Below are 14835 nucleotides of genomic sequence, written 5' to 3'. Positions count from 1 at the left end.
AGGCTTTGATTGGGCAAAAATCAGATATCGTATCTTGAAATTGTGTGATTTCCTGCTGGCAGATTCTCAGATTGACTTTTAATTTCAGGGGAATTTACAGCATGTAATCTACAAAATATTTCACTGGTGGGAGTTATCTAAGAATCCATGATACTGGCCTTATTCAGTTAAAAAGTCCTATGTCAATGGGGTGCCTGGGTACCCCAGTAGGTTGAACATCTGACTCTTGACTTTGATTCAGGTCTCAGAGTTTGTGAGATTGAGCCCTGTGTCAGGCTCTGCATTGACAGGACAGAGCCTGCTTGGGATTCTCTCCCTCTCTCTCTCTCTGCCCCTCCCCTGTTTGTGTGCCCTCTCTCCCTCTCTCTCTGTCTCTCAAAATAAACTTTTTTTTTTTTAATTTTAAGTACCATGTCAGCTAGAAGAGCTTCCTGCACACTGTGGTTCAATGGATGGTTCAAATATTGGTTCTGGATTACAGAACCTCTTCACTTTGGTTTACTTTGGTTTGGTGCTAGAAGATGCTGAAAACTTCATTTATTCTCTGAAGAACTCACAGAACCATAGATCATAGCTGGGGCTGTGGCTTCTGACATAGGCTTTGGAAATTAACATGTCTTGCTAAGGGCCTGAAACTGAACTTCAAGTTCTTTCTGCTTAAGTGTTTGCATAGCATAGCTAAGAGCCAGTGAAAAAAGTGACAAAGCATGGCACACTGGCAACACCTCTGGAAAATGATGTCCCCATTCACTACAATGATTTCAATAGATTGACTGTGAAATAGCTCCATAGGTAGGGTAAGGAAGGAAACTATTGTATGGGTGTATTATTGTTTAGGTTAATCCTCATGAAATCGTTGTCAGACAGTTATTGTTGTTGTTGTTGTTTTTTCTTTACCCTACTATTTGCCATGAGGAAAGGTTAAATAATTGGATATGCCCTGTTTCCTATTCCACTATAGTAAACTCTTGTGGCCAACCACAGATTCCCCAGCGGAGCAACAGTGCTCTTACCAGTAAAGAAGGGATGATGTGCTCTCCAAGCTCCTGCAAAGCTCTGATTTCTCATATAAGAATATCTTAATTCTTATTTGAGTGATGATTTGTTTACTGATTATGTTGTCATGATTAGAACTGCTTGGTTAAATGGTAACTCTATTTTTAAATTTTCGAGGAACTGTTAGACTGGTTTTCAATATGGCCACACCATTTTAAGTTCTCACCAGCACTATATTAGGGTCCTGATTCTTTCACATTCTTGCCAACGCTCATTTTTATCTGAAATTTTGATCATAGCCATCCTAGTGGGTATTCAGTGATATCTCATTGTGGGTTTAATTTGTATTTACCTAATGGCTAATGATGTTAAGCAACTTTTCATGTACTTATTGGCCATTTATATATTTTCTTACAGAAATGTCTATTCAGTCCAGCTGTAAAATGAATGTCATGGGGTGTAATGTACGGCATGACAACCATAGTAAATAATATTATATTTCGTGTCTGAAAGTTGCTAAGACAGTGAATCGTAAACATTCTCTTCACAAGAAAAAATATCTGTAACTATGTATGGTGATGGATGTTACCTAGACTTATTGTGGTGATCATTTCACAATATGTGCAAATAGTGAATCATGATGTTGTGCACCTGAAATGAATATAATGTATGTCAGCTAAATCTCAATTTTAAAAAATGTCTATTCAGAACCTTTGCCCATTTTTAATTGGGATGTCTTTTTGTTGTTGGGTTATTTATACACTCTAGATTCAAATATCTTATCAGAAGGTTTGCACATATTTTTTCCCATTCCATGAGTTGTCTTTTTACTTTCTCAGTAGGGCCCTGTGATGCACAAATTTTTCAGTTTTAATAAAGTCCAATTTATCTATTTTTCTTCTGTTGTTGGTGCTGTAAATGTAATATCTAAGGAAGACACTGCCAAATCCTTAGTCATGTAGAGTTGCTTCTGTGTTTTCTTCTAAGAGTTTTCTAAGTTTTAAATTTTAAGCTTATTTTGATCAATTTTGAGTTAATTTTTATATGTAGTGCGAGATAAGTGTCCAAATTCATTCTTATATTTGTAGATATCCAGTTGTCCCAGCATCATTTGTTGAAAAGACTATTCTTTCCATCATTTAATGACCTTGGTACCTTTTTGAAAATCAACTGATCATAGACATACAGATTTATTTCTGGACTTTCCATTCTATTCCACAGATTTATATGTCTGTACTTATGTCAGTACCCCATTGTCTTGGTTACAGTTGCTTTGCAGTAAATTTTGAAATTGGAAAGTGAGGGACCACTAACTATGTTCTTTTTCAAAATTATTTTAGTTACTTTGGGTCCCTTGAGTTCCCATCTGAATTTTAGGATGAGGTTGTCAGTTTCTACAAAGAAGCCAGCTGGGATTATGATGGAGATTGCATCGAATCTCTAGATCACTTGAGGTATATTGCCATCTTAACCATATTAAATCTTCTAATCAATGAATATGGGATGCTTTTCCATTTCTTAAGACTTTCTTTAACTTCTTTCAACAGCACTTTATAGCTTTCAGAGTATAAGTTTTGCAGTACTTTTATCAAACTTACTCCTAAATATTTTATTCTTTTTGATGCAAATGAAAATGGAATTTTCTTTACTCCTTTTTCTGATTGTTTATTGGAAGTATATATAAATGCAATTGATTTTTATATATTGGTCATGTATCTTGTATCATGCAACTTGGCTGAACTTGTTTATTAGTTTTAATAACTTTTTTTAGTGTTTATTTATTTTTGAGAGAAAGAAAGAGCATGAGTGATGGGGGAGCAGAGAAAGGGAGACATAGAATCCAAAGCCAGCTCCAGGCTCCAAGTTGTCAGCACAGAGCCCAACACAGGGCTCAAACCCACGAACCATGAGATCATGACCTAAGCCGAAGTCAGACGCTTAACCAACTGAGCCACCCCAGCGCCCCAGTTTTAATAACCTTTTAATAGAATCCTTAGGATTTTCTATATATAGTCCCTTTCATTTGTAATCTTATCATAAGGAAGTAGACTTGTCATGTCATACACCCCTTGAAGCATGTGACAGTCATTTGCTATAAGGTTTTGATGTCAAGATCTCTTGGAGTTCTGAATCAAAAGAATGTCTTTGGAAATACAGTGACCATTTACCTCTCAGCTGTGAAAAGTTAAAAAAAAAAAAAAAAAGCCAAACTAGGCTGATCCGCCTGTGTATACCTGCAGCCATACTGTGCCTGTCAAATCGAATAGCACATTAAATCTCTTATATATTTTGAAGACTCAGACACCCAGAAATGTTTCAGAACCTCTTTCTCACTCTAATTAAAATCTTACTGCTCTGTCAGTAGGAAAGAATGAGATCCGACATCCTGAAAACCATAAAAATATGTTTAAATTTTAGTGAGGCTTTCTGTCTCAAATTGATATGCATGAAATCTTGTATAATAATGCATTGACATATATGTAGATTCCTTGTCTCATGAATGTTATCTGATTTGGAGCATGTTAACGATCACAGTCAAAGGATGACAATTTTTTAAAATAATTAAAAGTTAAAAAGTTCAAAGCTTTATCTCAAGCCACATCATTTTTCTCCTTCAGTCTAAAAACAAGTGAGAAATCTGAAAGGTGCTGATCGGGCTTTCCAGTCTCATTATCTCCAAATTAGAAATAATGCCTGCCTACCACTAGAAATGGAGTGAGGTGACGGTGGCAGCCTCGGAGGTTTGCTCGTCACTATTAACAGAAGGGTGGTCTCTGTGCAGGTGAAAGAGCATATCTTAGGGGAATTGACGTGACTTTGAATGACCTTCAAATATCAGTCGTCAAGATTATTTAGCAGTGCATTAGCTGTTCATCAAGCATATACAGCCAATGGATTTTGTGACCCAGAGAATAATGAGCATTAGTCTTCGATGCTTTGATCATGTCTATATAGACACAGGCAAAAAAGAGAGAGCAAGAATAAGAGAGTGAAAGAGGGCAAGAGAGAGACAGAGGAAGAAAAAGAAAAGAGAAACCTCCTTTGAAACTTAAAAATCCCAAACTTCAAAGCTAATAATAATTGTGCTGACTTACTCTCATCACCAGGAAACTTGCCGTAAGTGGTTTTATTATATCAGTATTTAGAAGCTCATCCCATGTGGCTACTTCCAGCTCACGCACTGTAGCTACTTTGCATACATTTATTACTTATTTTCACTTAAATAGCGAGGAAATATAGTCACATTGATAAATCTTAACCTTCCTTAAAGTGAAAGACAGAGAGTTCTGTTCTCAAATGAGTAAAGGGAATCATGATTCGTTTATAAGTACTTATTTTCAGACTGGACAGTTTACAATAAAAGGGTTATGAGCACAAATAAACAGGAAAAAAAAAAAACACATTTATCACACTACCCAGCAAACATACCTAGTGAGGAAACTGATGAGATCTCAGCTTTGACTCTCTGTTGGCTTAGTCCAGGAGAGAATTAAGTATGACCTGCCCCTGCAAATTCCCTTTTCCTCCTTGGTATTCATAAGGAATTGTCAGCAAGAGGGAACACTCTTATTGTAGCTTTGCTCTAGGTCCGGCTCTTGAATAATTTTTCCGAGTTACTCCTGGGTATAAACTCTAGCTTTTGAATGATGTGGGTCATTTTAAACGTTTGATTTGTTTTCATCATCGCTTGCCTTTTAGTCTTTGTCATTCTTTAGTCTGCCAAGAAGCCGCTTGTCCATTTAGCAATCAGAAGTGTGGGAAAAGAACACGCATGGTCCAATTTCCAGGGAGTCTTGTAGCAGTTAGTTATCAAATGAAAGTATTTTATTTTCTCAATATTTCTGGTGGTGTTAATTCCCACAGTTAAGGTAAATTTAATTTGTGGGATGTCACCAGATATTAAAGTCTCACAAGCAGTATCTTCCAGTTCCTTCTAGGACATCCCTAGAAAGTTAAAATAACAGGAATAATTTAAGTTAACATTTAAGTTGAGATTTGGGAAAAATATGCATTAAGATACTGCATATGTGTTTTTCAAATGGATATGTAAATTATACTATGTGTGAAATCCTCTGTTCTGCATCGTTATATCTTATGTGTTACTAATGTGAGCATATATGTATACACCTTAATGAATTCTTACTTATACTAACTTAAATGAACTTGTCATTTTATGGTAAGTAATGTATTGTTTTGTGTATGTAAAAAATTTTGTATATTTCTTTCTTGATGTTTTATTTGCTCTCTTTCAAGAAAAATGAAGTATTCTCTCATAGATGGATAACATTTAGAAACACCTTCCAAATCTGTGCTCTAGTTACAAATTTGATAGTAAGCATCTTCTAGGTGTAGCTACTTTGATGAGGCTACTTCTAGAAGTGAGACAGTTGACTCATCCTCAACTTATACAAGTATGTTTGCTTTCCAGGAAGGCAACTATCCAGTAAATCTAAAGTACATTAAATGGCTCAGTTATAAGTATTGAGGTGTAGAAATAGAACACAATCCTGTCCTATGTTTGTAAGATAGGCATTTTCTCTCACAAAATTCTGCTGTGATTCAGAAGGAAATTTTACTACCTGCATCAGAGGCAAAAGGGTGCCTTTAGGATACCTTCGGGGTGGAAACTTCTACAACCTGACCAATTAAGTCATGTTGCAGAGAGAGAAACTAAGTAAAAGCACTGAGTTGCTTTGCTTGATTTTCCATGTTTGCTTTCTCTTTGTCTTGTTTCCTTGGTTCTGGATTTGCCTTTGCCTCTGAACTTCAGACTTTATGTATTGGTGCATCCTCTTATGATCATTCATTTTTGGACCAAGGCTGGAGTTACATTATTCTTACTGGTCCAGGCTTTATATCTGTCTCATTTCATTCCACTGTGTTATAGTTTAGAACACATCATTTGACCTATAAATAATTCCTGACTATGGCTTTAAAAACTGAAAGTAGATCAGTGGAGACATTGAGAATCTTAACATCTTGACTGCTTTCTCAGTGTAAAAGTGGTCAATGTTTAGCTTAGAATCTGCAGTTCTTTTTTCCTGTGGGCTATGCTTTCTTTCTGTGGGAAAGCTCTGTGCCTACAATTTATTATTGAGGAGAAAGCCTGTTGCTTTTATCAGCTCTTGCTTGGTTTACTTTTTTTTCAAAAAGATATTTTTAAAATGTTTATTTATTTATTTTTAGAGAGAGACAGAAGAGCATGAGCAGGGAGAGGGGGCGAGAGAGAGGAGAGGGAGAATCCCAAGCAGACTCCTTGCTGTCTAGCACAGAGCCCAACACGGAGCTCGATCCCATGAACTGTGAGATTGTGACCTGAGCTGAAATCAAGAGTCAGAAGTTTAACCAACTAAGCCACCCAGGTGCCACCGAAAGATATTTTTTTAAGAAATGAATTTGTGTGTTCAGCTTTTAAATACCATCTTAGACGCTTCATCAAGGCTCCCTGCTCTCCCCAGCCTCCTGTGCTCACTGGCAGTCTTTGATGCAACCCTGGAAGGCAATGAACCTCATGTGCCCTTTGCTTTGTACTCTAGTTTTTTGGCTCCTGCTTTGATGCTGTTTGGTTACCTGGTTTACTTCGCTTCTATCTTAAATCAGGTTGACACATAGGCAACCAGAAACATAACACTAAGTTATACTTGCTGTGGATTTGCTGAGTTTGGAAAACAATGCTGTGAAACAGATCCATGGACTTAATTAGTATTCTCTGAGTAAAAGAAAGTTCTCCAATCAAATGGTTTATACATCATGACTTCCTTGTGGGGACTATCAATAAATACTATAATACTAAATGCTCTGATAAGTCTTGCATAGAAAAAACCTGTCATATGAATTGTATTTGTTTTCTAAATGCAATTGTCCTTGCAACCTCTTTTCTGTAGAACACCTGCTCACATCTCAGGGGTCACCAGTTTTCGACACAAGACATTTTGGGAAATTATGTTCATTGAACATGGACCATAAGTTAACAGCCTTTCTGATCCACATCTTCAACAATAAACTTTTAGGGGTGCCTGGGTGGTTGAGTCGGTTAAGCGGCCAACTTCAGCTCAGGTCATGATCACATGGTTTGTGGGTTTGAGCCCCACATCAGGCTCTGTGCTGACAGCTCAGAGCCTGGAGCCTACTTTGGATTCTGTGTCTCTCCCTCTCTCTGCCCCTTCCCTGCTTGTACTTGCTCTCTCTGTGTCTCTCTCTCAAAAAATAAATAAACATTAAAAAAATAAGCTTTTAAAAGGTTAATCCTGATTTAAACAACAAGTTACCTACACTTATATTATGTTAGAAATGCTAAAGGATTGTCTAATTAACACTAGGCATATAGGAGCGCGTGGGTGGCTCAGTCAGTTCAAGTGTCTGACCTCAGCTTAGGTCATGATCTCATGGTTCATGAGTTCGAGCCCCGTGTCGGGCTCTGTGCTGTCAGCTTGGAGCCTGGAGCCTGCTTCAGATTCTGTGTCTCCCTCTCTCTCTGTCCCTTCCCTACTCAAGCTCTGTCTCTTCTGTCTCTCTTAAATAAATAAACATTGAAAAAAACTAAAAAAAAAAAAAAATAGGCATGTAGTGAATACAACAATACTTGACTACTGGAGTTATAGGTGTGTTAGGAATCAAAGACACTTAGTAATATGAACTAGTTCAATTACTACTCTGCGTTCCCTTTGACTCACCTATTCTTTTTTTCTGGTTTGGGTTTCTATATAAAACTGTTGCTAGGACATTCTGGAATATTTTTAAAAAGTATAAGATGTCCTGGCCCTAATATTTTGAGGTTGATACATAGGAAGGGAGAAGTTTGAATAAGTTAATTTTTCTCATTTTTGGTATAGACTGACTGTTCATTCTAACAGCTTCAAGATACAGTAAGATAATTCTGTAGTGTGGATACTTTACTATATTATTAGATTTTTGAAGTGGGCAAAATAATGTTCATGTTAAACACGAACATGTTAACATGTTAACATAACATAACATAACATAAACATGTTAAATCGTGATTTAGGAGGTGTTAAATATTTACTTTTTAGAAATGAGTTAAAATAAATATTTTTCTTTTCTTTTGCTCATCTTGAAATAAAACAATTTGCCATATATATATTTATAAATGAATTATTTTGATTGTCACTTCACTTTAAACTAAACTCAATGCCAGTTAACTATTTTTATTTTCAACTGAGTTAAATGAAACCTCATGGTGATATCTTTTTCGACATTTTTTTTTTGCAGTGTTGGAAAAATTCCTACATATAAAGGAAAATAGATGACTTTAGGAATTATAGAATTTAATCAAATAAGTAAAATAATTATTTTATGAGTATTGGATAGATGGATGGAAATTGTATCCTACAAATGAATTAAATAATTGATATTGTGATATAATGTCAGATTTAACAAGAGTTTCTATATGAAAAGTTCTATAAGGGTAGGTCTTTATTAATTTAATAATAATAAGGAAATTCTCTTTGTAACCTACCAGCATCTTCTGAAACCTTTCTTTCTTTTATTACCCCAGACATGTTTGTGGTTTAAAACAGGGAAACCAGTTACCCATGAAATCGTGCTGTTATTTTTTTTTTCATTAGCCGTTTGGTCTGGCCATTTTTGGAGAAGTTGATTTCCCCCAACATATAGACTAACATTGCTGCTTGGAGTAGCAGAGTTTTACTCAACCGGTTACATTTCTTTGCCCTGCTCTGGTTGGCTGATCGCTCTTATTACTTTAAAAGAACAGTAAATTTTGCCTCCAAGTCGAAGTACGTCAAGACGTAGGAAACTAAGGCAATAGAGTGATATTCCAGCTGTAATAACAAATGCAAGTGTTCTACCTTGGAGGAAAACGAATTGGCACGCAGCCCATGTTCACACTTGCATTCCTTTGAAGTGAATGAGGCCACTGGAGGACACAGACACAGTCTGTCTGCCTTTCGCTGTGTTGCTTTAAGCCAAATCCATAGGTGAGATGAATCAGCTGTTCTGGACAGCAGCTATACCCAAAGGTCTGCTTCAGTGAGCTGTTTTTAATGTGCTGCTTGGGAAGGATGGAAGAAAAATAGCACCTTGTTTCTTAGCAAGAACTTGAAATTCCGTTCACTTAACAAGCATCATTGATACATGCTACGTAACTGGTACTGTGACTCTTATGCTTTTACAGATTGTTAGGGAGGGAGGTAGTGCAGGAATGGGGAGGAGGAACTTATGTTGCTGTAGTGTATTTTTGGATTTGAGATTACTGACCTTGCCAGCCTAGACAATTAAGGACAAAAACCTATTCTCAGGTCTACCTTACTCTTTTCAGTCAGGTAAAAGTCATTTTCTCTCTCTTCTTCAAATAGCTCTTGTAGGGATTTGGCCTAGTTTCCTCAGCAGCAATTTTAGATTTAGAGTGACAAAAATTGATATGTGTGATTTGGCCATTTTTCCCGTGACTAATTTTTCCTGTTTTAGAAAGCTATCGCACACTCAGAGAGAGTAATGGCTCTATTCATTTCTAAAAAATGCTGGTTACATCTGGATTTAGTCAGGTGAGGATCCGAATCATGAGAGCTCTAGAGTCCCCATTGTCTAATATATCACAGAATCAGAAACAGGACCCGCGGCTGCTGCAGTGATGGACTATTGATATTTTAGCTTCTTCCTCTCTGCCACATTTTATATTCCTCCTGCCTGATGGATTAGCTTAGGTATTCTCTACTTCTGCCTCTGTCTTTGAGCCACTTGTACTCAAGTGTGAAAAGCATCATTTGATTTGCACTGAATTCATTTCAGCCAATTGTTTTGTTAGCTGTCCAAGTACCAATTTAACAAACTCTCTGACGTTTCCGGAATATTTTATTGTGACATGTTAAATTATAATGAACATATTCTCTGCCAGTTGGGCCTGGTGATGAACAAAGTAAATGTTCAGCCTTTCTTTGTTAATCAATAAACAAATGTAGGAGTTTCTCAACCCTAGTTAGCACCCCTGCTAGCATGTGTAGTTATCTTTGTGAGAACTGGAAAAAGGACAGACGGATTGCAAGAGGTATTCACCATGGACAGAGTAAGTAGAAAAGAAAAAGGTGCCCCTTCCTTCAGGGGACTTTGGTCACTTCGACCAGTTGAGTGGAAGCTGATGTTGGCCTCCATTCACTCTGAGCCCCGGCTGACATAACAATCACACAGGCCCAGCAGGCCTCACATATAACAGCATTCCATCTTGCTTCTGTCTCTTCCTACCTTCAAACCTTGTAACTTTTCTTGTTTTGTTGTTTAATTTGATAGGAGTGAATCCATTTTGATGGTAGAGATATGTGAGAAGGAAGGTCTGAGAACTACTGTTTGCTTTCAGGTTGACCAAAGTGAAATAACCTTGGTGACATTTCAATACAGTTTCCCTTTCCAGCATGCATTGTTAAGTACATTGCAGGCTTTTTCACTGAAGAGAAAACTCATTTTCCAGATAGTAATCCAAAGAATCCATTGGAAAGGTCTGTTCATTTTAAAGAATTTATCATAACTTATTATCAAATGATTACTTCTATATATCCGTAGGCCATAAAAGCAGTCATCTGATAATAAAGTTAAGATATATGAACTTTTCTGGTATGTGTTATTTCTTATTATACACGAATAGTACCGAAATTGGGTAATTGTTATGTTTACTGCTTTACAGTATCAGAAGCTGCCAGTTTACCATGAAAAAAGTATTGTATCCTTCTACCTCGCCCCACCCACCCATAAACTGGAAAGGAATGAATCGTAAAACTTAGGGTTTTGTTTTATTTTTACTCTCTTCTTATTCCAGGTGACGTGTTCCATATCACTGCTCCCAATAAATTTACCTTTGAGGAGGCTGAAGAAGAGTGTGAAAACCAGGATGCCCGGCTGGCGACAGTGGGGGAACTCCAAGCGGCTTGGAGGAATGGCTTTGACCAGTGCGATTATGGGTGGCTGTCGGATGCCAGCGTTCGCCATCCTGTGACTGTGGCCAGGGCCCAGTGTGGAGGTGGTTTACTTGGGGTGAGAACCCTGTATCGTTTTGAGAACCAGACAGGCTTCCCTCCCCCTGATAGCAGATTTGATGCCTACTGCTTTAAACGTAAGTGTTTGCTACCTTTTTAAAAATTACAGATTTTTAAAACATACTTCGAAGACATGCATTGGTGTTCAGCTGATGGGAATGGATCCCATGTCTTGCCGTGTGTGCACAGAATGGAAACAGTTCAATGACTTCTGAAGGCAAATAAATGGAACAGCAGTAATATGGTTAAAACAGGAGGAAGTTTGACAAATGCTATTTTTGAAGTGATAAGGAAATGTCGAGTTGAGGTCTTAACAGTGCTTCCATTGCACCTAGAACCACAGAACACATTTCCAATTAGTTTTTTTTTTTTTTAACATTAATTGCAGTCCTTAAATGTAATTAGAATGTTGGTGCTATAATGTTGAGGCCAACTATAGCTGAGTTGAATTCTTGAATTCTGCTTCTTTTGTCTTTGGTATGTCTTTCTTTGAAATGGCGGAGAATTCAAATTTCAGTAATTGCAGGTGAGTACTTGGAACCGAGATGGATAATCATAATGTTCAATTAATTCCTAACAAGGAACCATGCTGTAAATAAAAATCTCCATTTATCTTATTTTATTTCAGGTCATGGAAATACGTGCCTTCTCATCATTAATTCTGTAGTACATATTGATGTGCAGTATATGTTGTTTGTAAGGTGTAACATAGCCTACTTTCAGTTTGGTTTGCTACTTAAAACTGATCTTAAGTAACATTTTTCCATACATGATTTACTTATTTAAAATTATTAGATGTCCTTAAGTTATTTTAGCAGTCGTAGCCACACAGTATGCTTGTAGAATTTGCTTGGTCAAACAAGCAAGTAGTCTAGAGTCTCACTGTGACTTTTACTGGTCTGTATTGTGATAGCAAAACAAAAATTTCCTAGAATTTGGGGGAGTATATTCAAAGTAGAGCCATGTCATATTGAAATATAGTGAAAGGTTTTTACTAAGTTTCCAATATATCTTGTTTTAGCTATGTGTAACTGAAATGAGTAGAAAATACACTAACTTATTATGTAATTGGTTTCTAAAGTGAAACACACAGGCATTCTTTGTCAACCAAAAAGTCATGCTAGGATGTCTGAGTATTCCACAGAATAGACGTTAGTGCAATGGAAAGGCACTGACATGTTGCTGCCTCCCTGCTAAGGGGCCTTTGCCCACATCTCCTCCCATTGACTCAACTCTCTGAGTGTGAAAGCCATGTTTTGTGTTTTGGCATGGTACAAGCTGGCTATACAAAGCCATTGAAAATACTAACTTTTGTTCCTAGACTGAAACAATAGAAAAGGTCTTCCTTAGTTATTTTTTGGGGGGCGGGAGGGGGAGGAATTAAAACAATAATAAGGAAAGCCTATCTCTAAAAGTAGAAAGATATACATTTTTTTTTAAGCCACAATCTCCTGACAGTGACTTTCAAGTAGTTCAAGCTCTCAAATCAGTTTTACATTAAGTGACTATGATTAAGAACTAAAATCAGATTGCTGTTGGGATGTTTAATTAGGGAAGAAGTGGAATTATCCAACCTATCTTGTTAGATTGCATTTTCCCTTGCTTTATATAAAACTGGCAAGACAAAACTTTTAAACAACCTTTTTTTTTCACCCCTAGGGTAAAACTTAAACCAAAGGCTGTCTGTAGCCACAAATAATTCATCCTGATGTGTTTTAAATTATTTATTTAAATGAGGAATTCACATGAATGTATGAAATAAGATATTTCTATTCAAATACAATAATTACCTACTAAAAATCTACATAAAATCTGAGAAAAGTTTGAAAATTCAGGTCTAGTTTCCTTTTTTTTCCCCTCTAATTCATTTGAATTCATATAACTTGGAAATATAAAACTTCCAAATATCATGATTCAAATTTTGGGTTTTTTTTTTCCAAACCAAAGGGTAATCTCATCTAATACAAATCTAATCTAAGGGTTAGATTCTTGTTTATTTCTTTCCTAAAACCTCCTATATTCAAAATTGATTGGGCATATACAAAATTTAGAAGGCTCAGTCATAACATAAAAATCTTTCTTAGTCTTTCTTAAACTACACGCAGTGACAACTGCTTCCCCAAATTGCTAAATCTTTTTTCAAGGATTCTTTTAATGTATATATTTTAAACAATGTAAAAAATACTCTCAAAATGACTTGACTGCTGTTCACTTTTCCCACACAGTTGAGGTGTGACTAAGTTTTTAGGGTAAAGTTTATAAGAGTTGTGACCTTAGCAACAGTTCCAAAAGTGATTCCAGAGATGTATAGCTGTTTGGTCAAGCAGAGGAATTTAGAAGTATAACCATATTTTTCTTGTTTGCTTTTTACCAAATGTAGATGTGTTTTTAAGCCACTTCCTGGTGAATGAACAATTCTAAAACCACACTTATAATTCTATTTTCCTTTGAACATTACTGAATAGAAATTTAACAATGGCTGATGACAAACATAATTAGAATCTGTTCATGTCAAGTTGATTTTAAAAAACCAGGAAATTAATACATTTGTGAAATAAAACTTTCCTGTGTTATTTCCCTGTGACAATTAAACTAAATTGTGCACTTTTGATTTTTTCCAAGGTTGGAGACTTAGGACTTTGAAAAATCACCCATACATCCCCAAATTTGAGTGAATCAAAGCCATTCAAGACTCATGATAATCTCTCATGTAATATCATTAATGATCTCCAAGCCAGGGAGATACAGCACGTTTCCCAGAAAAACCATTCTAATATCCCATTACCATCATTCTCAGATAATTTTTCTATTTAAATTCATTGCATTAGACGTTGAGCCCTTTTTTCCTTTTTAACTTGGAGACCAAAATCTAAATAACAGCCATATCTATTATTGAACACAATTGTTCATTTGTCCCTAAGCATCTTCCTCAACTGAAACAAAGTCCTTGTTTTGAAATGTTAATTTCTAAGCCCCTGGATCATCTATGTGATCTTGCTTTGAACCTTCATTATTTTTTATATCCCTCTGTTTGATTAAGCTAGGGAGCTAGAAATTATGGTTTAGAGAAGGTGAAATAAATTCTCACCACTTCATATGCTACATTTTCACCTATTTGTTCACCTTTTAAAGTACCCTACCCTTCTAACCTTTGGGGTGCTTCTTATTCTCTTCGTGCCCTCGATCATAATCTGATCATAGGCACCCAACTAATCTTTCCCTAAATGGTATTTTAAATATGTTTTCTGTTTATTGAACTTCAATCTGTTAGCATTCAATCACTCACTCATAAAACTTCTTAAAAACAGTTTGAATTCTAATACCACTGTTCCAACCTTTACGCTTTATTTAACAATGAACTCAGAATCAACTTATTGAATATCCACTCTATTTGTGAATTCTCATGTTTACAGTTATTCACGTAGAAGACATTTTCATATAGAAGAACTAATTTGAAATTAATAATTTTCATATAATGTACGCATCCTGGGCGTGTGTTAAATCGACTGTCGTGTTGCTAATAGGGGCTTTATGTTTTACTGGGAAAATCTGCCTCGTGTCTTATAACAGAAGCACAAAGAAGATAGCCCATAGGACATAAAATATAGAAGTACAGTGATCCAAAACATCTGTATGGCAGACAGCTGCAAAGGTTGGAAGGGAGCTTTGTGGGAAAAGAAGTATGCTGATTTCTGTGGGTTTTCTCATTAATGAAGTTGAAAGGACACTGGTAGTTTTCCAGTTCAGACATCTCTCCATGTGAATTCTTCTGGGAGGACACTTTTGGAATAATTTGGAGTTGCATTTTCACCTTTATGATAGTCATCATTAATAT

At 36.2% G+C, this 14835-nt stretch overlaps 1 protein-coding gene across 2 annotated transcripts in view; it reads left to right on the top strand.

The window, feature by feature from the left end:
- The window catches only part of VCAN (versican), a 111479-nt gene that overhangs the window by 28784 nt on the left and 67860 nt on the right, over positions 1–14835 (top strand). For both annotated transcript variants that reach the window (XM_040449341.1, XM_040449348.1), the window contains exon 6: positions 10784–11077. In XM_040449341.1, coding sequence (XP_040305275.1) covers positions 10784–11077 — 294 coding nt within the window. The remainder of the gene's footprint in view (positions 1–10783; positions 11078–14835) is intronic.

The sequence above is a fragment of the Herpailurus yagouaroundi genome, unplaced genomic scaffold (genome assembly GCF_014898765.1).
Source record: "Herpailurus yagouaroundi ecotype Mexico unplaced genomic scaffold, PumYag 29, whole genome shotgun sequence".
Taxonomy (NCBI): domain Eukaryota; kingdom Metazoa; phylum Chordata; class Mammalia; order Carnivora; family Felidae; genus Herpailurus; species Herpailurus yagouaroundi.
The sequence above is the reverse complement of the archived record's forward strand: the minus strand, read 5'-3'. Positions and strand labels throughout refer to the sequence as shown.